Source organism: Impatiens glandulifera, chromosome 1 (assembly GCF_907164915.1).
Source record: "Impatiens glandulifera chromosome 1, dImpGla2.1, whole genome shotgun sequence".
In the NCBI taxonomy this organism is placed as follows: Eukaryota; Viridiplantae; Streptophyta; class Magnoliopsida; order Ericales; family Balsaminaceae; genus Impatiens; species Impatiens glandulifera.
Genome location: NC_061862.1, coordinates 7,713,962 through 7,739,909, shown reverse-complemented (window position 1 = coordinate 7,739,909; position 25,948 = coordinate 7,713,962). Strand labels below are relative to the sequence as shown.

The following is a 25,948-nucleotide window of genomic DNA, read 5'->3' as shown; positions in this document are numbered from 1 at the left end:
CATGTCAACATATTGGTATAAATTGAGAATCCATATCTCTGGGTGGGTTTTGGTTGTCTATTTTCCATGTCTCTTGTGAATTGATAACTAGCTTACAACTAATTTGTAACTTCTCGTCTTGTGCCACAACATGTTCAACATTTGTACAAGTAAACTCCACATTATCAGCAACTATTTCAATGTCTTAATCTGAAACCAATGGCTCCACTTGACAATGATCTCATGTATTACTCTCCATTTGACCAGTACCACTAACTTGCTGAAATATTAATAAAATTGAATATGCATTTGTCCATTACTTGCTTATACCCGTGTCACCATGATTAATACTAGAGTAATTGTAAGAGAGACACGCAAACTCATCTTCATTGAATAGTATGTCTCTCCTAATTATGGTATCAAAACCATTAGACTATCTCAACCACATTTCACTCCTTAAGGGTACACTTAAAACTTTTGTCTCTGACTTGATCTTTTTTATGAGCAAATGTTGTGCATCCAAATGGTCTAAGATGAGACAGATCTGGAGGCTTAACAATCCATATTTTTTTAAGAGTTTTGAACTCAATTACTATCAATGGACATCGATTCATCAAATGTGTTGTTGTCATTACAGCTTCACCCCAGGAGGACTTGGACAAACCTACCCCGAAAAACATGCACCGAGACTTATCCATCAAAGTTTGATTCATGCGCTCAAAAACTCTATTTTGTTGTAGTGTGATTTGAATTGTTCTATGTCTCCGAACCTTTATCTCACGACGACAGTGACTATCGAACACTTCATGACAAAACTTTAACCCATTATTTATTCTCAAAGTCTTTAACTTTTTATCTGTCAGATTCTCAACCAAAGTTTGTCATGCTTTGAACTTCTCAAAAATCATCACTTTTGTGTTTTAGAAGATAAATTCATATTTTACGAGAATAATCATCTACGATTGACAAGAAGTACGAGTTACCTCCATGCGTAGATGTTTTCTCAGTACCCCATAGGTTTGAATGGACATACTCCAACACGCCTTTGGACTTGTGAACCTCGGTCTTAATTTTTTGCCGATGATGCTTGCCTAACACGCAATGCTCGCAAAAGTTTAGACTTTTGACTCTATCTGAGCCTAATATCTTTTTGTCACTAAGAACCCGCAAACCCTTTTCGATGATGTGACCGAGCTTTCAATGCCACATCATGGCCTTCTTATCTTCATCTGAAATAACCTGTGCAGATTGCCTCAACACGGTCTCACCAATAAATTGATACAAAGCTTCTTTCTTGATGTCTTGAATCACTACCCGTTTTCCTTTATGATCTTCATCTTCACAGATACTATTTGATTTGTGTACCCTAAATCACCAAGAACCTCGAAAGAGACAAGGTTTTGTGACAAATGAGGCACGAACCTGACTTGTTTCAGGACCCTCACAACATCATCGAACATTTTTATGCTAACATATCCAATACCATCTATTTAACATGCATTGTTATTTTCCATTGGCACATTGCAACCACTTAGATTCTGAAAATTAGAAATCCAATATTTTATGTATGTCATGTAGAAAATACAACTAGAATCAAGAACCCGGTCCCTCCTAGCATCTTCCATTGACGCCAATATGACCTCTCTACTATCATATCCATCACCATAATTCGCAAATTCTTTAGTCTTCACTTGCTTTTTCTTAATATCTTTCAGCCAAATATAGTAGTGGTTTCGAAGATGACCAACCTTACCACAATGATAAACTTTCTTGTTTCTGTGGATTCTGATTGCGATATTTTACTTTTATTCTCTTTCAATTTATTGTTGGTGCGATGTTACCTTTTGTAAAAGTTTTTCCCTTTGACCATGTAATTCTCGCCATTCGAGCTCGCTTTCTTGTCTATCCTTAATTCCAACTCTCTCGATTTCAATGTTGAAATCACATCTTCAAGAGTGATACTCGTTCGTCCATACTTGATTGCATTACAAACTTCCTTGTAAGATTCTGGAAGAGAGTTGAGGATGATTATTGTCTAGTTTTCATTGTTCATTGCTTCGTTATCGTTTGAGTTTACCAACTCGATATTGAGTTTCAAGAACTCATCAAGATTTTGAGTAAGAGTTTTTTCTGACATCATCTTATAACTGAACAACCTCTCCTTCAAGTAAATCTTATTGTTCAAAGACTTATATTGGAACAACTCATTTAAGTGCCTCTACATTGATGACAGACTCTTCTCATTTTCTATCAATCAGATCACATAATTTGAGAGATGAAAAATGATCATGTCAATTGATGTCTATATCATTTCACTCTTTTGATATTTATTAATCTCTGGTGGCCATAAGACTGGTTCTTCTAGGGCGTGCAAAAGATGTTGTTGTGCCAAGAGAGCCCTAATTTTTCGCTGCCAAATGCAAAAATCTTCATTGCCATCAAACTTGTCAATCGCAGTCTTCATGCTTGAGATTGACTGCCACTGGAATTCTCAATGTGCAAATTTTTGTGTTGATGTCTTGCTTGTTATTTGTTGAACCTTGTCAACTTTCTCCTCCATATCATTAGCCAGCGTTAAAGACTTTTCTAAAATCCCTCAAGATTGACCTGAATCTTGCTCAAACCGAGCTCAGATACCATTGCAGGAAAATTCTCCCTTGATCAATCAAAATACTGGGTTATTTAACAATAATTAATCATAAAAAGAATATAACAACACAATATTTGATATCGAAGTTCGACCCAAAAATTGGTCTACGTCACCGTCGAGCTCTGTTAGGAACTCGATTCCACTATCACAATCAAATATTTCAATTACACGCACTTGTTCTTTTCATATCACTCACACTTATATCATCTCTCACTTGTGTGAATTACTTATCTATTTATATGAGTAACTTGTCCCAAATTCCCTAAAAATCTTAAGGCTTGGACACTTTATTTAAATTGGGCATGACCCATCAACTCAATATTAACACGAGAGAATAACGTTTCCAAATCTAAAAGGTGGTTTTGGCTGGGAGGTTTGTCCGGAGTTTAGGAAAAGGGGTTTGTGGTCGGAAAGACGTCTCGTTCAAGCATATTGGTTTGTTTGGTGTAAAGGTTCTCCCATTATGAGTGGTAAAAAATCTATCGATGCGTGACATATTTTCATTTTTTCTCTCACTTTTATTTTGTAAATTTGGCACCCTCAAGAAGAAAGTCAATAAGAAGCGAGTCGTCAATGAATATGTTGAATAAATAAATCTCCCTTGTGAAACTCTTTGAGTTTTTTTCTCTTGGCGTCCTATCTAGGTTGAAATCGCCAAAAAATACAAAGGTATGGGCCATTTATTTTGTAAATCATATGGCTCCCGAATAAAAGTAGGCTTTTTGTTATAGTCAACCAGGACATAAACAACACCGAATGCTCAGATATTCCTTTTACTAATGCACTTGAACTTAATAGATATTGAAAATTTTCCAAAACTAGTTTCTTCTACTAGAAAGAGATCGGTGTTTCAAACAACAAAGATTTAGTCTAAATGTCCATTATAAGAGTTAATGAAAGCGAAAACAAAGAAACTTTTTTTCCAAGGGTTATTCAAACCTTTCATATTCCATTAGATTATCTTATTTCATATAAAAAAATTTGGGTTGATTGAGATTATGGAATCACCATTTCAAGTCATGCTTGGGCGGTATTTATAAAACTCATAATATCTTCAAATTTATCGTCCGTCCTCTTTTGAGAAATGTTAACATCGTGTGTTGTCGCCCTCACTGTACTAGTTATTTTGGGGAGAACCAATACTGAAGGGGTAGTATTGATAGACAAAATATATTTATTTATTTTTTAAAAGGTCAACTTTTATTATAAAGAGCGCAATATGCGTTCAAACGCTACTAAAGGGAATGAAAAAATAAAACAATAAATAAGAAAACAACATAAAAAATTTAAATGCCAATAAGATCGAAAAATTATAATCCCGTACAAGCCCCTCTTTTTCGGATTGAGGCGAACGCGTGTAACATAAATCTTTTTAAACGCTCATATCCATAATTTTTTTCTTCAAAAACTCTTCTATTTCTTTCTTTCTATATTATCCACCATTTGATTAGGGGAATTAATTTTCAGTCGTCTGCGATTTTGTTTAACACAATTCAATCAATTTGACCCAAAAGTCAACGACTTTTAATAGTGTATCCCATTGAAATTGAAAGAGGTTCTGCAAAAGAGCCCACATGCTCTTGTCAAGGTTACAATAAAGAAGAATGTGATCAATGGATTCTTCACTCTTCAAAAAAATATTGCATCTTCTAGCGAGATGATTTTGTTTTCCAGTTTGTTGGATGTCAAGACTAGGGATGGCATGGGGTACCTATATATCCGATACCCATGGGTACCCGATGGTCGGGTTCGGGTTCAGGTATTTAATATCAGGGTCGGGTCGGGATGAAGAATGAAAATGATTACCCAATCGGGTTCAGAGTCGGGGGTGGGGAGTGTGTGAAACCCAAACTCAATACCCGATATCCGAAATATTAATATATATATATATATATATATATATTAAAGTTGATAGTTTACTATCCGATATCAGGGATGGGTACTTCATTATCCGGTGGGTATGATATATGTTGCCATCCCTAGTAAAGACTGCTCCATTGATAGTTTCCCAACCAAAAAACGAGATTTTTGATAGAATTTGTTTATTTTCACACCCTTTCCAAAAAAATTTGGATGGAGTTTTTTGGAGAGACGCATGATAAATGTAGCTAGTTTTAAAATCGGGAGAGTCGGACAAAGAAAACTTGTCAATAGTGTTTAGGTCAATCGAAATATTGGTAAAAGCATTTATGAGGAGATCTCGTCTCCCATCCTCTTTGGTGAAAAGTCGTCTATTTAAAGGAATTCTTCAAACAATTTGTCACTTTAGCCTCTTTTTTACTAGAGGTCTTAAAAGATTCTGATAAGAGTCTAACAATTTTCCATTGGGGTGCCACATATCATTCATAAAATCAATATTTTTACCATTACCAACCGTAAAAATGAGAAGGGAGAGCTTCTCCAATGTTTTACAAATACGGCCCCATAGACTTCTACCCATAAAGAGACATTCATTTGTTATCTCAAAGTCCATATTTGGCGATGATTGCTTTCTTCCAGAGACTTGTGTTTTTATTGAAAAATCTCCACCATCATTTAAAAATAAATAAAGTGTTGAAAAGGGAGAAGTCCTTGATTCTGAGTTTGTCGTCAATACGTCAAGCTTCGTTGTGTCCCGTCTCACCAAATGTGTGATTTTAGATGAGTTAGAGTTGCGCTAGAAGAAATTCCTAATGATTGTGTTGATTTTGCTAGTCACCAATGTGGGGATAGGGAAGAGTGACATAATGAATGTTGGGATTGTGGCGAGCGAGTTCTTAATGCGGACCAACATACCACCTTTCGAAAGAAGTTTGTTCTCCAAAGTGGCAACCTATTTCTTATTTTCTCAATGATAGTATTCCAAATATCCTTGCAACTGAATTTGGCACCAAAGGGAAGCCGATATTCTTTGATGGGAGAGAACCAATTCTGAACCCCAAAATTTAACCAATGACTGGGTGTTATGAACGTTACCGATGGAAAAAATTCAGACTTGTAAATGAATTATCTACCTAAAAATTCGTTTTATATTTATACCCTTACCCAAAGAACCTAATTAAAGAATATTATTTGGCACCGTAGATCAAACAGTGCCTTATAATTTAACATTTTGGTCTAGACTTTGGATTTGCGCACTATGATGTAGACATGGAAAGAAGATCGGACAAGAGTGGAGAGAAATGAAAGGGAGGAGGAGGGTTTGTTGCATAGGGGAATTGGTTATATTTTTGGTCGGATTATTTGATTTCCATAATTCATACATTCAAACTGTAGATCATCTATTTGGAATTTAGTATGCTTTTTTGATAAAATGGTAGTAGAAACTAGCTAGTATATGGTACAATTACAATGTGTCGTAGTCTTGTTACTTATAACCGCGCTATGATGCAAACATGGAAAGAAGATCGGACAAGAGTGGAGAGAAACGAAAGGGAGGAGGAGGGTTTGTTGCATATGGGAATTGCTTATATTTTTGGTCGGATTATTTAATTTCCATAGTTCATACATTCAAACTGTAAATCATCTATTTGGAATTTAGTATACTTTTTTGATAAAATTGTAGTAGCAACTAGCTAGTATATGGTACAATTACAATGTTTCGTAGTCTTGTTAATTATAACTAGGTTTCGAGGAATTAATTTGTTGAATTATTAATTTCACCTCTTTTGGAGTATGGATATATCATTCTCTTTCTTCATGATTTGTTTTGAAATGATATTAATAAAATTTATATATGAATAAAATATGAAACCCTTTTAGTTGCTGTGGGATTTGAACCCACACCCTTTCGGACCAAAGCCTAAATCTGGCGTCTTAGACTGCTTAGCCAAACTGTCATTAATGATAAGATTTCAATTGTAAAATAAGAAATATTGTTTGAAATCTTTGCAAAGATCAACTTACATTCCTTTCCTTCTTAAGTCTTTATATCTTGTTTTTGTATTTTCTTGATTCATCCACCTACCTTCATTGGTGCAAAATCTGTTATTTTTAGTTATCTTGAAAAAAAAATGTCAATTTTAAGAAAAATTGGAACAGGAGATACAAATAAACATTTTCTTTATTTTCCTTTAAATTCACGCCCTTTCAGACTGTAGCCTAAATCTGGCACCTACTGCTTGGTCAAATTGTCATTGTTGATATTAATTTTGAATTGTATATTAAGAAATAGTGTAACCAATGAACTAGAACTTAGACTATCATATTCCCTCTTATCACATTACTCGTCTTTCTAAAAATTTTGTTGGCCCTAAGAGTATCGAGTTGTCAGAGGAGAAGCCGTTTGAACAATGATTGTCGGTCCAATTTTCGGCCTTAATAGTGATATATGAAAAACAGGGTGAAGCTGACTTGTTGTGGAAAGTTCCAACTTCTATGCAACTTTACTGATTTTCTGAATTATGTTGAAAGGTCTATAATATTTGGCTGCCATTTTTGGTGAATCTAAATTGTTGGTACTTCATCTTCGATATTCAATAGTGTAATTGAAGCCTAATAATTTCGTTAATCATTTTTTTTAGGACCGTTGTGATTCTTTATTCAAATAAAACTTGAGATTTTGATAATCCGTTTGGATGATATAGTGATTGTCATATAAGTAAGGTCTCTATTTCCCACGGCCATGATAATTGTTAGCATTTCTTTTTCATACGTTAACCGGTCTAGATGAGGCTTAAAAAGAGTCATGATCAGAAAAGTTATTGGTCTCCCCCAATTGAGATAATATTGCTCCAATACCAGCATAGCCAGCATCGGTCTCGGCCACCAATAGTAACGAAAAATCAGGAAGAGCAAGGACCGGAGTTGTCATCAACGTTGTTTTCAGATTTTTGAAAAGATTGTAGAGCTTCTTCAGACCATGAAAACTCTCAATTTTGTAACATTTTTGTCAATAGTTTGTTGATTCTACTAAAGTCACGAACGAATCTTTTGGCATTTGATTGTACAAATATCTTCCCTTATGAGTTTCCTCGGGTTCAATTTCCTCTATTTTTGCGAATATTTCTTTCATTTCTTCATCAATACCTTCCACAATACAGAATTGCGTCACTTTACACCTATGTTCTTTTGTAAATTTTTCTCTACACTTGAAACATAAGCATTTTCCTATGTGCTTGATACACAGTCCATTTATTCGATTGAGTGTTTACCTGGACTAATTCATTCTTTTCATTCTACCAAGCAGGTTTTCCAATATATTCTTTTGGTTCGTAGTCATAGATCTTAACTGCATTGTCTATGTATAATTTCCTTTCATCTACTTGTTGGCCTCTTCAATATTTTATTCATGTATTCTAGTTAGCTTCATTGTTTGATCCAATGTAGTTTGTTGAAGTAAAGACGTCACAACTTTCAATTATTCTCTCAATCCCCAATGAAATTTTGAATATAATATTGTTAATCTTGAGACGTTATATATCTCGAAGAGTTGTCTCTCCATTCCTGACAATTCAGAATATAATTTTTGAGTTCTCCTTTCTGACTTACTTGGTTAAATTCCACCGTGCTTTTCAAATAGTAAGCAACATATTCCATTCACCTTGTAATTCTAAAAAAATCTAGTAACCTTTTTTTGGGAATGAAAAATGGGACAACGGATTAAGTATATAGCCCGCAAACACACTTAATCATTTAAATAAACGCAGAACATGCCGCCTAATGAGCTTGAACCCAGGAACTTAGAGTTAGTATACACCTCTTATTGCCACTAGACTAAAAGAGGGGATAAAAAAAATCTAGTAACCTTGCTTGATATTAATATCATCAAAATGAGGAAACTCCATCTTGGGTTATTTTGGTATAGAACCATCTTGAGTTCGGTTAGACTATCCCGAAAATGTATCATGTAATAGTGGCGTTGACAGAATCCCTGAAGAAGTAGGTTGCGATCCCCTTGGCATCTCATTTCTTGAACTTTTGAGCACACCTTCACTTGGTATCTGTGTTATTGGACATTAGAACATTCCTTTGACCGCTGTTTTAGAAAGAGCTACATTGTTTCATTCAAATTCACCATGTTTTTAGAGATTTCACTAAGATTCGACGAGTTTTTCAACTGCTCATTTTCCATAGCCTTGATCCATTTCTTCAATTCTTGGTCATTTCTTTGTTTGCCTCCAGCCGCTCTAGAATTTTATCCCCACCCTCTTTTGAATTCATTGATCTTGTATTTGTCATTAAGAAAGAGATGATCTCATACCAAGTGAATTATTTTGATAATTTGATAGCAATTGTAGTGTTTTGATAATTAGAGATAAGTAAATGTAACTAGATAGAAGAATGTAGATGAGAATAAAGAAGAATAGAAGATTAAGATTAGAAACAAATGAACAATAAAGATAAAATGAAATATTAAAGACTCAAGGCATATTCGTAATAAGTAAGAAAGCATAATCGTACAATAGTACAAATATCCAAAACCTGCTAAAATAAGAGAATATGTCAGATGATATATATAGTCATCCACGAAGACATTAAAATAATTAAGTAAAACGTTATTTAAAATAAGAGTGTGTCATCATAGGGGAATTGGTTATATTTTTGGTCGGATTATTTAATTTTTAGACCATCTCCAACCGAAAACTCCATTTTCAAACCCATTTTGTTCAAAATGTCACATCAAACATTAATTATTTTCTAACCGAAAAACTCATTCACAAACCCAAAAGAATATTTTTATAATATTTTTCCTTACATCAACTTTTATAACTTTTTAATATCACTCATATATTTTACAATGTTACAAATTACAACATAGTATTATTTTAAATTTAATTGTAAATTAATTATATAATAGTAAATTATACATAAAAATTTTATAAATAAAAATTCATTAAAAATCTAAAATTACAATACACAAGCTAAAAAATACATCTGATATTGAATAAAAAAAATCGTACAAATAAAAATGAGATAATTTTTCAAATGTTGAAATTGGAGTATTCCTCCCACAAATGATCAATCAATGCATTTCGAAGTGTAATGTGATCATCTTTATTTCTAATTTTTTTTTATCGAGACGTGAATTCTGTTGGGTCAAATTATTTTGACTAAGTGTTGAAATAGTTTGACTATTGGAATTTTGATGATGAATGGATATCTATGCATCTAATTATTTTTTATGCAGGTGTATCGAAATCAGATTACATTTGACTTGGTCCTAATGAGGTTCATTAGTCTGATTTGACTTTAGATGCACGAAGTTAGACGTGCAGTCTAACTGAAGAAAATTAGACGTGCAGTTTAACTAGCGAATTTAGACGTGTAGTCTAACTAAGCGGTGTTGGACGTGCAGTCTAACTAGTGAAATTAGACGTGCAGTCTAACTCGTGGAGTTAGACGTGCATTCTAATGGAGAACGAAGTTAGACGTGTAGTCTAACTGAGCGGTGTTAGACGTGCAGTCTAACTAGTGAAAGTTAGACGTGCAGTCTAACTCCTTCAGACTATTCTGAAGTGGACTCATAATTAGACGTGCAGTCTAATGGAAAGAGAAAGTTAGACGTGCAATCTAACTGGTGAAAGTTAGACGTGCAGTCTAACTCCTTCAGATTAGTCTGAAGTGATTGTAATTAGACGTATAGTCTAATCTCATTAGACCAGGTAGTCTAATGGATCCTGTTATTAGATGGGGACGTCTGATTTCATTAGACGTTGTCGTCTAATTGAAATACGTCTAATGCCATGCTTAAGTAGTTGCTTGAAGCTAGCACCCGCCTACCCACGTGCTCTAGCTGTACGCTACTCCTGCTCCACTTTCTAGTGAAGATCAGTACAACAGCCAACTGCAACCAATCAACCAATGCCACGTAAACGAATATTCTTCAGATTATTTGTTTTGCAGGTATATCTCTGAAGAATATCCGGCACACTACCTATTGTGTACGGCCACGATCCTTGTATTCAGAGTCTGTTGTGTATAATGGAGGCGTTCCAATGGAAGCTCGCCACGTGTCATCATGAAGATTCAACCGTTAGTACCTGTTCCTTATTTAAAGAATCTAAAGGACAACGGACAATCTCTCGATCTCTCTTGCTCACATTCTAAGAAGAATCTCTGAAATTACTGAGAAATCAAGCTTTTGAATATTCAAATTGTTAGCTGTTTTCCTGATTTACTGTGTGTTAGTCAAGAGAGAGTTAGAATCAAAGCATCGTTTTAGTTGAGTGATATTCATCATATTGTAAGTTGAACAGAGTCTGTTCTGTTCAATAGTGAGTTATTTGTGCAAACTGTATTTGATTCAAAGAATATTATAGTGAATCCTTCCGGTGGTTAGAAGAAGGGGTGACGTAGAAGAGTTTGCTCCGAACATCCATAAACAAACCGTTGTTGTTTCTTTCTGTCATCTTCTCATTCTTAATCCTAAGCTTCAAACCTAAGTAAACATTTCCGCATTTGATTCAGTTTCAAGTGTTTACAAGGGTTTGCGTAAAATAGAAAGTGAATTATATCCTTAAAAAGATTTCTTTCAAACCGTTTTTCCTAAGCCTTCATCAATCGCCAGACCCCCGTCTCTATTGATAAAGTCGATCCTATCAATTGGTATCAGAGCTTTGTTTCTATTCTCAAGCTTTTCCTGAAGAATGTCGACCATAACCAAAGATGCCAGTGCAACCGCCATTCCAACCTTCTCTCGAGAAAACTATATCGTATGGAAGAAGAGAGTTCGTGCTTATCTTTCTTCTCTTCATGACGACATGTGGAATGTAATCATAGAGGGTCCTATCAAGATTGATAAGGAGAAATCCAAATGGACAGTGAAGAAAAGAGGTAGAACAACCTCAACAACATGGCTCTTGATGTTCTGTACAGATCTCTCGATGACAGCATGTTCAACTACATTATCAAGTGTGATACTGCTAAAGAGGTCTGGGACAGACTCACCCAACTATGTGAGGGCAACGAGCAAATCAAGGAAAACAAGATCATGGTTGCCACTCAACAGTGTTACAGTTTCAAGATGCGCCCTAGTGAAACAATGAACGAGTTCGACACCAGATTCAGCAAGATTGCCTCCTCCTTATTTATCCTTGGCAAGACCTATAGCAACAGGGAGCTTGCAATTAAGGTCATGCGTGCTCTTCCGAGGGAATGAGACATAAAGACGATAGTTATGAGGGAATCCAAAGATCTCAAAAAGATCTCTCTCTTCGACCTGTTTGCTGATCTCAAGGCCTATGAGTTCGAGCTGAACTGTAGGATTGAGGAAGATCAATCCACATCCATTATCATTGCCAAAGCTCTGGTGACTACTGAAGAGCCACTTGTAGCTACTGTTGTGAAGATGGAAGCACAACAACTGAGCAGCGATGTCATGTCTCTCTTCGTGAAGAAGTTTGACGACTTCATGAAGAAGAGCAACCCTAACTCAAGCTCTTCAAATTCCAATGATAATAAGAAATCAAAGGCTAATGTAAAATGTTATAATTGTGGTATTGCAGGTCATTACCAATCGGAATGCAGGAAACCTAAGCGTGTAGATAAGAAGGATGATGAAAAGGAGCTGAAGGCTCTTATAGCAGGAGATGGAAAGAACAGACGAAGCATCCATGACTCTTACTTCTCATCCAGTGATAGTAATGACGAAGAAGTGGCTTGCTTCATGGAAAGAGAAGATGAAGAACAGACTCAGGAAACTGAGGTATTTGATTCCTCTTCTGAAAGATTTTCAAGGGAACAACTGGTAGCTGCACTAAATGACATGGTCATTGAGTACAGAAAGCTAGCAGAATCCCTAAATGAAACAAAATCATCACTTGAAGTATATCAACCAGTTTTACCTTAACTTTGGTAGTTTTCATTTGGTGGAAAACATGGAGGTTGAAGAATGTCCACCCCTCATCCGCAAATATTTTAAGGGTAAAATGAATGTTAGATTGAAAGAGCTTGAAGCCATTTTCGTTGAATGCTCTGATATGGAGGATTCATGGAAGATGGGGCTCATATTCCTCATTTACCAGTATCTGTTCGCATCTGATAATAGGAGGAATGTAAGTTTCAGAATCTTTCGAATGGTGGAGGACATGGAGATGTTCCTCCAATTTCCATGGGGAAATGTGTCATTCAGAGAAACCCTGCAGGGTATTGACAAAGATATGAAACACCTCCGTGTGTTATATCTCGCCAAGAAGAAAACTTGGGACAAGAAAAGCGTTTGTGATGTCGCTTATACTTTACATGGGTTCACACTAGCCTTCCAAGTGTGGACCTTTGAGCTTATCAATACATTCGTCCCCAAATTTGCTAAAAGGACACAGTAAGATCCTACAAATCCAAGGATAGTGCTCTATACATCCTACAAGAATTATCCTCTACAGGAGGTATTCACAACCCTCTAGAAGTGCAATGTTCTAAGCAAAATTGATGAGTCTGAGGAGGAGAAGCGGAAGTACTCTAGCTTTGAAGATATGAGAGGCAACGTTTATAATGAATTCTTTGAATTGGATGGGAGAAGGAGAAAGATTGAAGGTTGTGAAGAAGATGAAAAAGATGAAAGGACTCCCAAACTGTCAGCCAAGAAGAAGAGACTTATTAGTCCCCAGCTCCCTGAAGTTAACGATGAAACTAGCCAAGACAACTCTCAGCAAGTCCCTTCTGCGACGACTCCTCAAACTGATAAAGACAATTTTACATCTTGTGCACCCAATCGAGTGTCTCAAGCCCATACTGATGCTAAACTTGATGAACTGACAAAGAATGTAAATGAGATTAAAACTGAAATCAAGCTCATTAAGGAGAATCAACAACTTATAATCACATTATTGGGGGAAATAAATGAACAAAAGAATGGTGGAGGAGAATAAAAAGAAGAGGAAGGTACTGATGCACTTGATACTGAGAAGAGGACGAAGAGAAAGAATAATGAGGTTGCACTTGATACTGAGAAGGAGACGAAGAGGAAGAATGATGAGGTGATGAACAAGAGGAAGAATGATGAGGAGAGGAAACAGGATGAGGAGATGAAAAAGAGGAAGCATGATGAGGTTTATGAGATTAAGAGAAAGAAGGATGAGAGGAAGGAGAGGCTGATGAAGTTGTCCAAGAAGAGGAAGGATGACGAGTTGGCCAAGAAGAAGGAGTTGGCCATGAAGAAGAGGAAGGATGAAATGGCCAAGAGGAAGGTAGATTTGCGTACCACGCATCACCCCCACGCACAAAAAACCACCCACGCACAACGCACCACCCATACACAACGCCCATGCACAACGCACCACCCAGGCACAACGCCAACGCACAACACACCACCCACGCACTATTCCCACGCACAACGCACCACTTCCACGCCCAACCCCAGACACTCTCCCCACGCACAATGCACCACCCACACACTATCCCCATGCACAACGCACCACCCACACACAACGCCCATGCACAACGCACCACCCAGGCACAACGCCAACGCACAACACACCACCCACGCACTATTCCCACGCACAACGCACCACTTCCACGCCCAACCCCAGACACTCTCCCCACGCACAATGCACCACCCACACACTATCCCTACGCACAATGCACCACCCACGCACCACACACGCACTACACACTATCCCCACACACCACCCACGACCTAGCCTAAATGTATATTAATCTGATTTTTTATTGTGCAGGAAGAGGAGGAAGAGGAGGAGGAGGAGGAAGAAGAGGAGGAAGAGAAGAAAAAGGAGGAAGATGATGAGGATGAGGAGCCCACACCCCAAGCCCCACGCCCCACGCAAATTGCAATTTGATTAGAATATTGAGGAGGAGGAGGAGAAGACTAAGGATAAGACTGAGGAGAATAAGAAGGAGGAGATTATTGAGAAAATTGAGGAGAAGACTACAGAGATTATTGAGAAGGAGGATGAGAAGACTGAGAAGAAGACTGAAGAGAATAAGGAGGAGGAGAAGATTGCAGAGGTGGAGGAGGAGAATATTGCAGGGGTGGAGGAGAAGACTGCAGAGGTGGAGGAGGAGAAGACTACAGAGGTGGAGGAGATTGTGAAGAAGGAGATGATTGTGGAGAAGAAGAATAAGGAGATTGTGGAGAAGAAGAAGGAGGAGATTGTGGAGAATAAGGAGGATAATGTGAAAGAAATGTCTCCTTCACAATTTAGAGGAAAATCATTTCGGAGAAAGAAGTCGAAAAAATTGGAGGACTACACCGACCCTAGTGGGAAAGGGTTTAAACTTAATGATCCGGTTACGGTTAATCCTATGTTACAATATGACGAGGAAAAGATGAAGGAATTGAAGAAATGGTTGAAGAGTAAGGATAAAGACTTCAAGAATTTGAGTACTTGCGAAACAGATTGTTCTTTATTTAACAGATTTCTCACGCCTCAAAAATGGTTACACGATATGGTAAGTATTTTTATTCATTATTTTTGTGTAAGTATCTTTGGACTTGCGCCCCACGCACCACCCTTGCGCCCCACGCACTCTCCCCACGCACAACGCACCACCCCCACACACAAGTCCACGCCTAACCCCACGCCCAACCCCACGCACCACCCTTGCACCCCACACACAACGCACCACTCTCACGCCCAACCCCACGCACTCTCCCCACGCACAATGCACCACCCTTGCTCTTGCTTAATCAATAGTTTTTTCGCAGGAGATAGATGCAATTTGTTACCTGATGAAACGAAGGGTTGCGGAGTTCCCTAAGACATATCCAAAGAATTTCTCAATTACTGACTCTCATCTCTCTCAAAATTTCGCGAAGCGCCATCATATGTTTGTCCCGAATCCTGCAGGCTTCAAGTTCGACGATTTCATGGAATATGTAATTGGTGATGAAGAAAGACATTTGTATCATTGGAATCTTGTTGATATTATATATGTACCTATGAACCTGAAGTAGAAGCATTGGGTCCTGTGCTAGATTCATCTACAAGATTGGTGTATATACGTATATGACTGCGAACAAAAAATCTTCCCAAAGGATGTATATGACGACTTCATGAAACCAATGTGTGAAATGATGTCATACTTGCTTGAATTTGGATTCACCTTGGTGGAAAAGGCCAGGATTCTGCGGTTCAACTTGGAGAAGATGCCATATTCCATAATACCACACCCAACAGTCCCAAAGACAACTAAAAGTGGGGACTATGGTGTTTTTACTATTATGCATTTGGAATATCTTACTACCTCATTGGATGTATAAAATGTGGTCACCAAACAAATGACTTTTAGGAGAAAGAAATGGGCAGTAAGGTTATTCCACCAAATTGTAGACCCCTAATCTAAATTGAATAGATATAAATTTTTGTTATGAATAAAATTACATTTTGTTATGAAATATTTGTTATGAAATATAAATTGTAAAGAAGCATTCCAATACAATCAATATTGTTCAAAAATAAAACACCACGCCCAAGCCCACGCCCAGCACCACGCCCCACGTCCAAGCCCACGCCCAAGCCCATGATTGTGCTTGCCTCACATTCTCTTGCCTCGTCAAAATTGAGCATGCGTGTTCATTTACTAATTTTCGAATCTCAAACATCTTCTGGAATTTTCCTTTCGAAGCACGCAATCTCCACTTGCAGTTCTCATTCACATATTTCACAAACCAAAGATCTTTTATTGACTTTTCGACTTTGAATTCAAAATGATTAGCCATCGCATATCTATGCACCCTCAATTGAAGTTCTTTTTTGTCCTCAAAAAACGTACCCACTTCCAATCCGCTTTCAAGGGTTAATTGAGCATGTTTTTCAACCTAGACTAGTTCAAATGAATCAAGCAACTCAATATGACTGGATGTTTTCCTCATAGGGGAAGTGATGGGTGGTTAGGGTACAAAAGGAGGGGTACTAGCAACCAATTCACCCGGATGCAAACATGGGACTTGTTGTTCTTCATCTGCATGGTGTATGTCATTTTGACTTTGTAAGACATCCTGCTCAAATATAGGGAATTCAGGAACCTCTTCTCTTTGGATTTCATTAGTTGGGAATTCAAGAACCTGCTCATAGTTAATAACATTAAACCGACATACTACTACAATTAATAATAATAAGATAATACCATAAACGTAAAGAATTGTTATTAGATTATGAATGATATTAACTATTATTAGTAGTGAAGAAATTTAATTTTAAAAATTGTTGACTCACACTAAGAGTGTGATGTTTAATAAAAAAATATCTTATTAGAATACATTCGTGTTTTCGAAATTATGTTAGAAATTATTAAATTATGTTTCCGGACCTTATTCTTAATATTTATATATTCTTTAAATTTTTTTTAACAAATTCGTCAATGGATTAAACCGACAGAACCGATCTTCTAACCGTTCAAATAAAACCGATCAAATCGACGGTTGAAATTTAATAAACCGACGATAACGATTTAGATATGTATTTTGGTTAATAAACCGACAAAACCGAACCGCATACCCTTAATACAAAAATAAAATAACATATAACATTTGGAGATGTGTCATGAAGTGAAACTAATGTATGATTTTAATAGTTTTATCAAGAAAAGAAAATATAGGTTAAAAGTTTAATATAAATTTATGAATAAAATATTCCCTTTAAACGGTAAAAGTTAAGTTTTAACTATTAAGGGGGTTAAAATAAAAAATATTAGGATAAATAAAATGATTCACCGCCTCCTCCTCGAATAACCGGCACGTGAATCCTACGCTACGTGTTCTATATTTTAAAACTATAAATACAAGGAAGCCGTTGTTTGTATCTTTCATATTAATTTTTCTTTTCTCGCAGTTGGACTCCGATGGCGATTTTGAGTTAGAAGACTTGATTCAACAGGCATGTGGTGTTTGATTCCATTTTTTCTTCTATCGTCCTTGAATGACCAATTGCACTTTTCGGCGATTCTCGACAAGTAAGGCGATCCGTCTTTTTCTTCTTTCAATTAAATTTATAGGATTTGATTCAATCATTATCGTTAGTGTCTCCTTCAATTTTTAGAATCTGATTCTATCGTTATCGTTAGTGTCTCCTTCAATTTATAGAATCTGATTCAATCGTTAGTGTCTCCTTCGATTTTTTCTTCACAAGTTTCCCTCTTCTGCAACATTTATAGAATCTGATTCAATCATTGTGGATCCCAATAACAAGCAATACAGAGATGATCTTTGTTAATTTTAAAATAAAAAATCACAGATACGTTTTATTTTTTTGTTGTTTGAATGATTTTTATTTTCCATGTTACAATCTTGATTGCATATTAAATCATATCCGAATGTCTTCCTATGCAGCCGCCGCTGTTAGTAAGAATGGTTAAAATTTATTCTCACAGCTTCCCTTATTTGGTCCTGTTTTTATATTTGATGATATTGTCTTATTACTTGTATAATAAACTTTTGTATTTCTTCATCTCTCTGTACGATCCTTGTACTTCACTTGGCCAAATTGATGTGATTGTTCTTGTATATTCTACTAAGTCTGTTGTTGTGTCCCGGTCTACAAAGAGGGCACAAACTAAACAAAATCTTTAATAGTAACCAGTATTAGCAAGGAGGGAGAATTATGACAGAAGAGAATAAATATAGACGAGATAGATTGAGAATAAGAACGGAGGGGCTGAGCCCCATTCCATTAGGAAGAAATTAGAAATTATTACATCATATTTGCCTATCTATTTATACTACTTCATGTACCTTCCTGGGTCACAACGTTTGTCATTCCCCTATTGTACATTATGGTATAGTTGAATCCAAATAACTCTGATAACCATGTTTGTTGCAAGACTGTAGTGATATTTTTCTCCATCAGAAACTTCAAACTTTTTATCCTGGTAATGAAAATGCTTACCATAAAGGTAATTTCTTTACTTAGATAATGCCATTAATACTGTTTCTTCTCGTAGGTAGAGAATCATAATGTGTCTTAGCCAGTTATTTGCTCAGATATGCGATGGGTATTCTTTTCTACATCAATACTGCGCCAATGCTGGCATCTTTTTCTACTTTGAGATCAATCGAAAAATCAGGTAATACTACTATCGGAGTGGTGGTTAGAGCCTTTTTCAAAGTTTTAAATGTCTTCTCTGCATCTTCAGTCCATTTAAACATACCATTCTTGAGTAAAACCATGTAATGGTTTGTTAATAGTTCCAAGATGCATACGAATCTTCGATAATACCCTACCCAAGATAGCCTCTTAATGCTTTGATGCCCAAGAAATGACCTAAATATTCATGCTTCTTTAATCCAAATAAGCATTTTGATCAATTTATCAATAGACTGTTTTTTTTAGAATTTTCATAATTTTCTCAAAATACCTTAGATGTAGTTTCATATTAGACCTGTATATAAGAATATCATAAAAAACAAACTAATAATACCTTTCCTTGGCCATTCTAAAAAATATTTCAATTATTAATACTTAGAATGTTGTAGTTGAATTTGATAATCTGAATGTCATTATTCTGAATTCATACACTCATTCTGAAAAATGTCTTGTGAATGTCATCTTCTCTTACCATTATTTGATGATAATACGCACATAAGTCGCGGTTGATGAAAATCATTGTTTCATGAAGCTCATTTAGTAAATCGTCCACTAGTACATGTATAGGGTACTTATCTAGTTATCCTTGATTGTGATTTCATTTAGTTGTATGTAGTCTACACAAAACATCCATGTTCCACCTTTTTTTCTTAACTAGGATAACCGGAGAAGCAAATAAACTTTATTGTTTCTTATAAACACAACACTCTTTATCTCTACTACTAAGGCCCCTTTCTCGGTGAAGCTCTCTTCTAATGAACATCTCCAATGGAGGCTGCCATGTTCAGCCTACTGCTCAAGTCCCAGACTCTTGCTCCATGGCTGAAAACACATTTGGATGCCTAATCTCTCACAATCTCTTCATTCTTTGTCTAAATTCGTTACCCCCACATTTGGCTGCCATGAGAATTATGATCGAAGAGAATAAATATAGACGAGATAGATTGAGAATAAGAACGGAGGGGCTGAGCTCCATTCCATTAGAAAGAAATTAGAAATTATTACATCATATTTTCCTATCTATTTATACTACTTCATGTACATTCTCGGGTCACAACATTTATCATTCCCCTATTGTACATTATGGTATAGTTGAATCCAAATAACTCTGATAACCATGTTTGTTGTAGGACTGTAGTGATATTTTTCTCCATCAGAAACTTCAAACTTTTTATCTTATTATAAAGGTAATTTCTGTACTTAGATAATGCCATTAAAATTCATTTATATATATATTCTCTTTTCATATAAGATTATACTGTTGTTCGTATGGATAGAAACACAAAATTTCATAACGATTAGAAACAATATCACTTGTCAATTAAATTAAATGATGAATGTACATTATGTATTTCTTCATACTAGTATAAACTCTCAAAAATTTGTTGTGTGATTTAAATAAATAATTAAAGAATATTTTTATTTTAATAAACATATTATAGAATAAATACGAAAAATATCGGTGTTCATTAAACATTAGGGGAAATACACCTCTGCCCATTATTTCATTAAATATTTTATGTCAAATAATATTTCTGTACTACGAAAAAATCTTATGAGATATAATTAAATATTTTATTTTTTCTTTCAGTCACATTGACAGATAGGTTTTCTTAGTTTCTTTAATTTAATTATTTATATTATATTATTTTACTATGTCTAAATGTTAAAAAAAACTAATTGATTGGGGGGATGATTGTTGGACTTATGGCTGAATATTAAACAAATAATTAATTAAAATTGGAATGTCTAAATATTTATTTATTCTTCTACCAGTTGACTGTTTTTGTATACAATTTAGGATTGATAATGTGAATTAAAAAAAACAGAGAAAGAAAGAATCTAACAAATATGGGCATAATTTAGCGAATGAAATCATGTGAAACTGTTATTTGTCACTTACATATATATATATATATATATATGAAATCAACCAATTTTCAGACAATATGTATGATTCATCTATCTATCTAGAGGCTGTACGATCCAATAATCTTATTATTAGCACTAGAGATGAAGATGGCTAGGGTTTGCCCTTATAAATCGATGGTGGTGAATTTTGGGCCGTTGGATAAACTGAATAGATCGTGGCCATTGGATTCTATTGAATAAAATACGGGCTTGTAAGCCCTGGATCACTTTTATATAAACTCACCCCTTAAGTTTTACAGGCCCACCTTTATTTAGTAAAGGTTTAAATAATCCACAATATCTTTTACTTGATTCGATAAAATATTTTTTAAATATATTAAGATTGCGATAAAATAAAATTATGAGTTTGTTCAAATGGGTTTATTTGAAAGTAAAGACGTAGAAAAAAAAAGAATGATTATGAGAATGTGATGATTATTTTTTATAAAAAGATTTAAAGAGTATTGATATATATAAGTAAAATAAAAAATAATAATTTAAAATATAAAATATTTTATTATTTTAGTTAATAATTTAAGTGACATGATAGATTAGAGTGAAGTTAAATGATATTTAATTTTATTTAGGTTAGTTTTTTAACAATCCAACCCATACCAACCTAAAAGAAAAAGGCCTATTAAGAAAAAGAAAAGAAAAATACACATCACTCAAAAGAAAGTACATGGACTAGGACTAGTTTAGGGTTAAAAATTTTAAATGGATGGAAAACAGAGAAGAAAGTTTAGGATGGAAAACAGGCAAATGTGTGTAGTTTAAGGGCCAGTTTTGTTATATATTTTGTAAAAGAAATAGACAAATATTTTCCGAACTATCTCCATAGGAGAAGCAGGCCGCCGGAACTGTATCCCTTTGTAAGATCAAGCGATGACTGCGGCTTGACGCCGACGTGGTAATCTCAATCGCCGTTTTCATCAGCTTCTGCAACCATCAGATTCTATTTCAGACTAAGTGTGTGTATGTATGTAGAAATCTCTCCTTCATCTGTTTCAGCTTTGGGCGTAAGTTTTGCAGTCAACAGCCCTATAATCGACTTTTATGATGTTATGCTGTTTATTTATGGTATTTTGGTACATTGAATTGTGAGACATGCTGTATCTTACTTAATATAAAGTAATGGGACTTTAAATAAAGTGAATTAATTAATTAATCGGACAGGTGACGCGGCGGTGGCGGATAATTAAAAGTATAAATACACCCCCTCTGCCCATCTCTCTTTTCTGCTGCGCCAGGTTTACGCCAAACCAATTAGAGGAAAAGCAAGCAAGGGATGATCGATCGGATCCACCACCACCGCGTCTCTCTTTTCTCCGCGTCAACACAGAGAGAGGAAGAAGAAGGAGAAAGAATTGTATTCTCTTTTCGTACTTCCATTTTCTCTAGGTTTTTGCATCTTTTGTTATCTCCTTTTTGTGATGATTGTTATCTCCTTTTTGTGATGATTGTTATCTCCATTGAATCATGCGATAATAATGCAGATCTGATCTTCCGGTTTGATCAACGTTGGTGATGATTTCTATAAGGTATCAATTCCTCTTCTCTGTTTATTTTTCCTCATAACTTTCGCTGTTCATTGTGCATTGTCATCCCGATGCCTTCTAGAGATATTTGATTGCATCTGCATTGGATTGAGACTTGAGAGAATCGTACATTTATCTGTTTATGATAATGTGCCTTTCTTGTTTGTTAGATGCCTGAAACTTGTAATTGATCTTCCTAATTTTCAATAGTTTTACGGAATTAGAGAGAGGCGATGATCATCCGAATTCATTGGCAAGGTTAATTATAACATAAGATCGTTCCACCACCACCACCACGGACAAAAACTATGTTGAATCGCACTCTTCTAGACTCGATCCTAATACCGGTGAAGGTAAAAACAGTTGGAAGGTCTTCACAGAGACAAACTCCGTCTTCGCCGTGCAGGAGCCGCCTGGATTTCCAGCGTGCCGACACCTACCTCCGATGTCAACATTCCAACCTCCAACAGACTTGTTTCCAGGCGCGGATCAGGTCGTTAAAATTCGAGTCATTAAGATCGATCGGAAAAGCAAGCCCATCTCTCTTTACTCCGCGTCTCTCTTCTCGGTCGGTCGGAGTTCTGCGCCAGTTAAGAGGAGAAGTGTGATCGGAGAGTGAAATCCACCACCCGACGACCATTCCTTCCACATCATCCTCAGGTCGGTCAGTTCTTCTCATATCATTTCTAATAATTAATGGCTCAGACAAACCCTAATTTCCCAAACTTTCTTACCCTGTTTAATCAATCAATGTATTCGAGTCAATCAATAATCATGTTTCTTTAATTAGTTGATCAATGAAACTCTTTCTTGACGGAAAATGGATGAAGGTTCGTCCCATTGCACCTCAAAACATTATTTGGTTTAAGGGTTTTTTTTGGGGCAAGCTGATATTATTTTTTGGATATGATCGAGATTTTTCATTTGGTATAAGAATTAGTTTCTGCGTCAATATCCCCAAATTGTAGTATAATGTTTTGCTTCATTTGAGAATGTTTTATTTCTGATTTTTTACCAAAATGACAAATGTATCTTTTTCATATTCATATTCTGCTGCTGCGCTAAGAGAACCTATGAGTGCACTGTTCATAGTTGCAGTCTGGGTTGATGTACAATCAGCCAAGCAAAAGGGAAACAATGGAGAAAGATACATCTGCCACCCAAGTATGAAGATTACACAAAAAAAAGTCCAATTCAGGTTCATACCCCAATTCAGGTTCATACCCCAATTCAGGTTCATACCCCAATTCAGGTTCATACCTTTACTAGTCAATTTTCAGATAGATTTATGCCTTGCTTTTGTATTCTCACTACTGAAAGTGGTTTCTTTATCAAAACTAGTCTTTATGTTCAACTTTTTGTTTTCTTTATTATGTTACCATTTAGAATTAAAAGTATCAATACACTCCTCCACCACCGAATTCTCCGCGTCTCTCTTCTCGGTCGGTCGGAGCTCTACGCCATTTAAGAGGAGAAGTGTGATCGGAGAGTGAAATCCACTACCCAACGACCGTTCCTTCCACATCATCCTCAGATCGGTCAGTTCTTCTCATTTCATTTATAATAATTAATGGCTCAGACAAACCCTAATTTCCCAAACTTTCTTACCCTGTTTGATCAATCAATGTATTCGGGTCAATCAATAATCATGTTTATTTAATTAGTTGATCAATGAAACTCTTTCTTGACGGAAAATGGATGAAGGTTCGCCCCATTGCACCTCAAAACATTATTTGGTTTAAGGGTTTTTTTGGGGGCAAGCTGATTCTATTTTTTGGATATGATCGAGATTTTTTTCATTTGGTATAAGAATTAGTTTCTGCATCAATATCCCCAAATTGTAGTATAATGTTCTGCTTCATTTGAGAATATTTTGTTTATGATTTTTTACCAAAATGACAAATGTATCTTTTTTTCATATTCATATTCTGCTGCTGCGCCATGAGAACCTATGAGTGCACTATTCATAGTTGTAGTATGGGTTGATGTACTATCAGCTAAGCAAAAGGGCTACAATGGAGAAAGATACATCTGCCACCCAGTATGAAGATTACACGAAAAAAGTCCAATTCAGGTTCATACTCCAATTCAGGTTCATACCTTTACTAGTCAATTTTCAGATAGATTTATGTCTTGCTTTTGTATTCTCACTACTGAAAGTGGTTTCTTTATTAAAACCAGTCTTTATGTTCAACTTTTTGTTTTCTTTATTATGTTACCATTCAGATTTAAAAGTATCAATACACTCCTCCACCACCGAATCCTCCGCATCTCTCTTCTCGGTCGGTCGGAGCTCTACGCCAGTTAAGAGGAGAAGTGTGATCGGAGAGTGAAATCCACCAACCGACGACCGTTCCTTCCACATCATCCTCAGGTCGGCCAGTTCTTCTCATCTCATATCATTTCTAATAATTAATGGCTCAGACAAACCTAATTTCCCAAACTTTCTTACCCTGTTTGATCAATCAATGTATTCGAGTCAATCAATAATCATGTTTATTTAATTAGTTGATCAATGAAACTCTTTCTTGACGGAAAATGGATGAAGGTTCGCCCCATTGCACCTCAAAACATTATTTGGTTTAAGGGTTTTTTTTGGGGCAAACTGATATTATTTTTTGGATATGATCGAGATTTTTTTTTCATTTGGTATAAAAATTAGTTTCTGCATCAATATCCCCAAATTGTAGTATAATGTTCTGCTTCATTTGAGAAAGTTTTACTTAGATAATGCCATTAATATTGTTTCTTCTCGTAGGTAGAGAATCATAATGTGTCTTAGCCAGTGATTTGCTCAGATACGCGATGAGTATTATTTTTTACATCAGTACTGCGCCAATGCTGGCATCTATTTCTACTTTGAGATCAATTGAAAAATCGGGTAATACTACTACCGGAGTGGTGGTTAGAGCCTTTTTCAAAGTTTTAAATGTCTTCTCTGCATCTTTATTCCATTTAAATATACCATTCTTGAGTTAAACCATGTAATGGTTTGTTAATAGTTCCAAGCTGCATACGAATCTTCGATAATACCCTGCCCAAGATAGCCTCTTAATGCTTTGATGCCCAAGAAATGACCTAGATATTCTGTTTCTTTAATCCAAATAAGCATTTTGATCAATTTATCACTAGACTGTTTTTTTTAGAATTTTCATAACTTACTCAAAATATCTTAGATGTAGTTTCATATTAGAACTGTATATAAGAATATCATAAAAAATACTAATAATATCTTTCCTTGGCCATTCTCAAAAATATTTCAATTATTAATACTTAGAATGTTGCAATTGAATTTGATAATCCGAATGTCATTACTCTGAATTAATACACTCATTCTGAAAAAAGTCTTGTGAATGTCATCTTCTCTTACCATTATTTGATGATAATACATACATAAGTCGCGATTGATGAAAATCATTGTTTCATGAAGCTCATTTAGTAACTCTTCCACTAGTACAGGTATAGGGTACTTATCTAGTTATCCTTGATTGTGATTTCATTTAGTTGTATGTAGTCTACACAAACATCCATGTTCCATCTTTTTTTCTTAACTAGGATAACCGGAGAAGCAAATAAACTTGTACTGTTTCTTATAAACACAACCCTCTTTATCTCTACCACTAAAGCTCCTTTCTCGATGAAGCTCTCTTCTAATGAACATCTCCACTAGAGGCTGTCAAGTCTCAGACTCTTGCTCCATGCCTGACAACACATTTGGATGTCTAACCTCTCACAATCTCTTCATTCTTTGTCTAAAGTCGTTACCTTTGATTGTCCAATCCTTCACCCTCTTCACCACCAACTCAATTCCGCCATCGCATGTCATCGTGTAAAAGGTTCCATGTTTCCTCTCCCCAACAGCTCTGCCTGGCCTAAAGCAAATCCTCGAATCTCAAACCGTTCACAATCAA

General features: G+C 35.7%; 1 protein-coding gene and 2 long non-coding RNA genes across 3 annotated transcripts; all 3 read left to right on the top strand.

The window, feature by feature from the left end:
- The first annotated feature begins 12,426 nt into the window (after positions 1-12,426).
- On the top strand, positions 12,427-15,461 carry LOC124937855 (ABC transporter F family member 4-like). Its single transcript, XM_047478219.1, has 7 exons — positions 12,427-12,869; positions 12,969-13,311; positions 13,456-13,734; positions 14,224-14,313; positions 14,360-14,581; positions 14,645-14,956; positions 15,213-15,461. The coding sequence occupies exons 1-7, from the start codon at positions 12,427-12,429 to the stop codon at positions 15,459-15,461; spliced, it is 1,938 nt and encodes a 645-aa protein (XP_047334175.1).
- A 5,882-nt stretch (positions 15,462-21,343) lies between these two features.
- On the top strand, positions 21,344-23,567 carry LOC124920814. The gene is made up of 6 exons (XR_007097644.1): positions 21,344-21,478; positions 21,676-21,900; positions 21,996-22,040; positions 22,248-22,697; positions 23,104-23,235; positions 23,424-23,567. It is a non-coding gene; the product is annotated as an uncharacterized LOC124920814 (long non-coding RNA).
- Positions 23,568-24,021: 454 nt separating this feature from the next.
- Positions 24,022-25,653, top strand: LOC124920806. The gene is made up of 3 exons (XR_007097643.1): positions 24,022-24,111; positions 24,264-24,411; positions 24,796-25,653. It is a non-coding gene; the product is annotated as an uncharacterized LOC124920806 (long non-coding RNA).
- The last annotated feature ends 295 nt before the right edge of the window (positions 25,654-25,948 follow it).

Coding starts and splice junctions, on each gene's coding strand:
- LOC124937855 (XM_047478219.1), top strand. CDS start 12,427: ATGGAGGTTGAAGAATGTCCACCCCTCATCCGCAAATATTTTAAGGGT. Junction 13,312..13,455: donor TTGATGAACTGACAAAGAAT/GTAAATGAGATT, acceptor GATACTGAGAAG/AGGACGAAGAGAAAGAATAA. Junction 13,735..14,223: donor ATGAAATGGCCAAGAGGAAG/GTAGATTTGCGT, acceptor TTTATTGTGCAG/GAAGAGGAGGAAGAGGAGGA.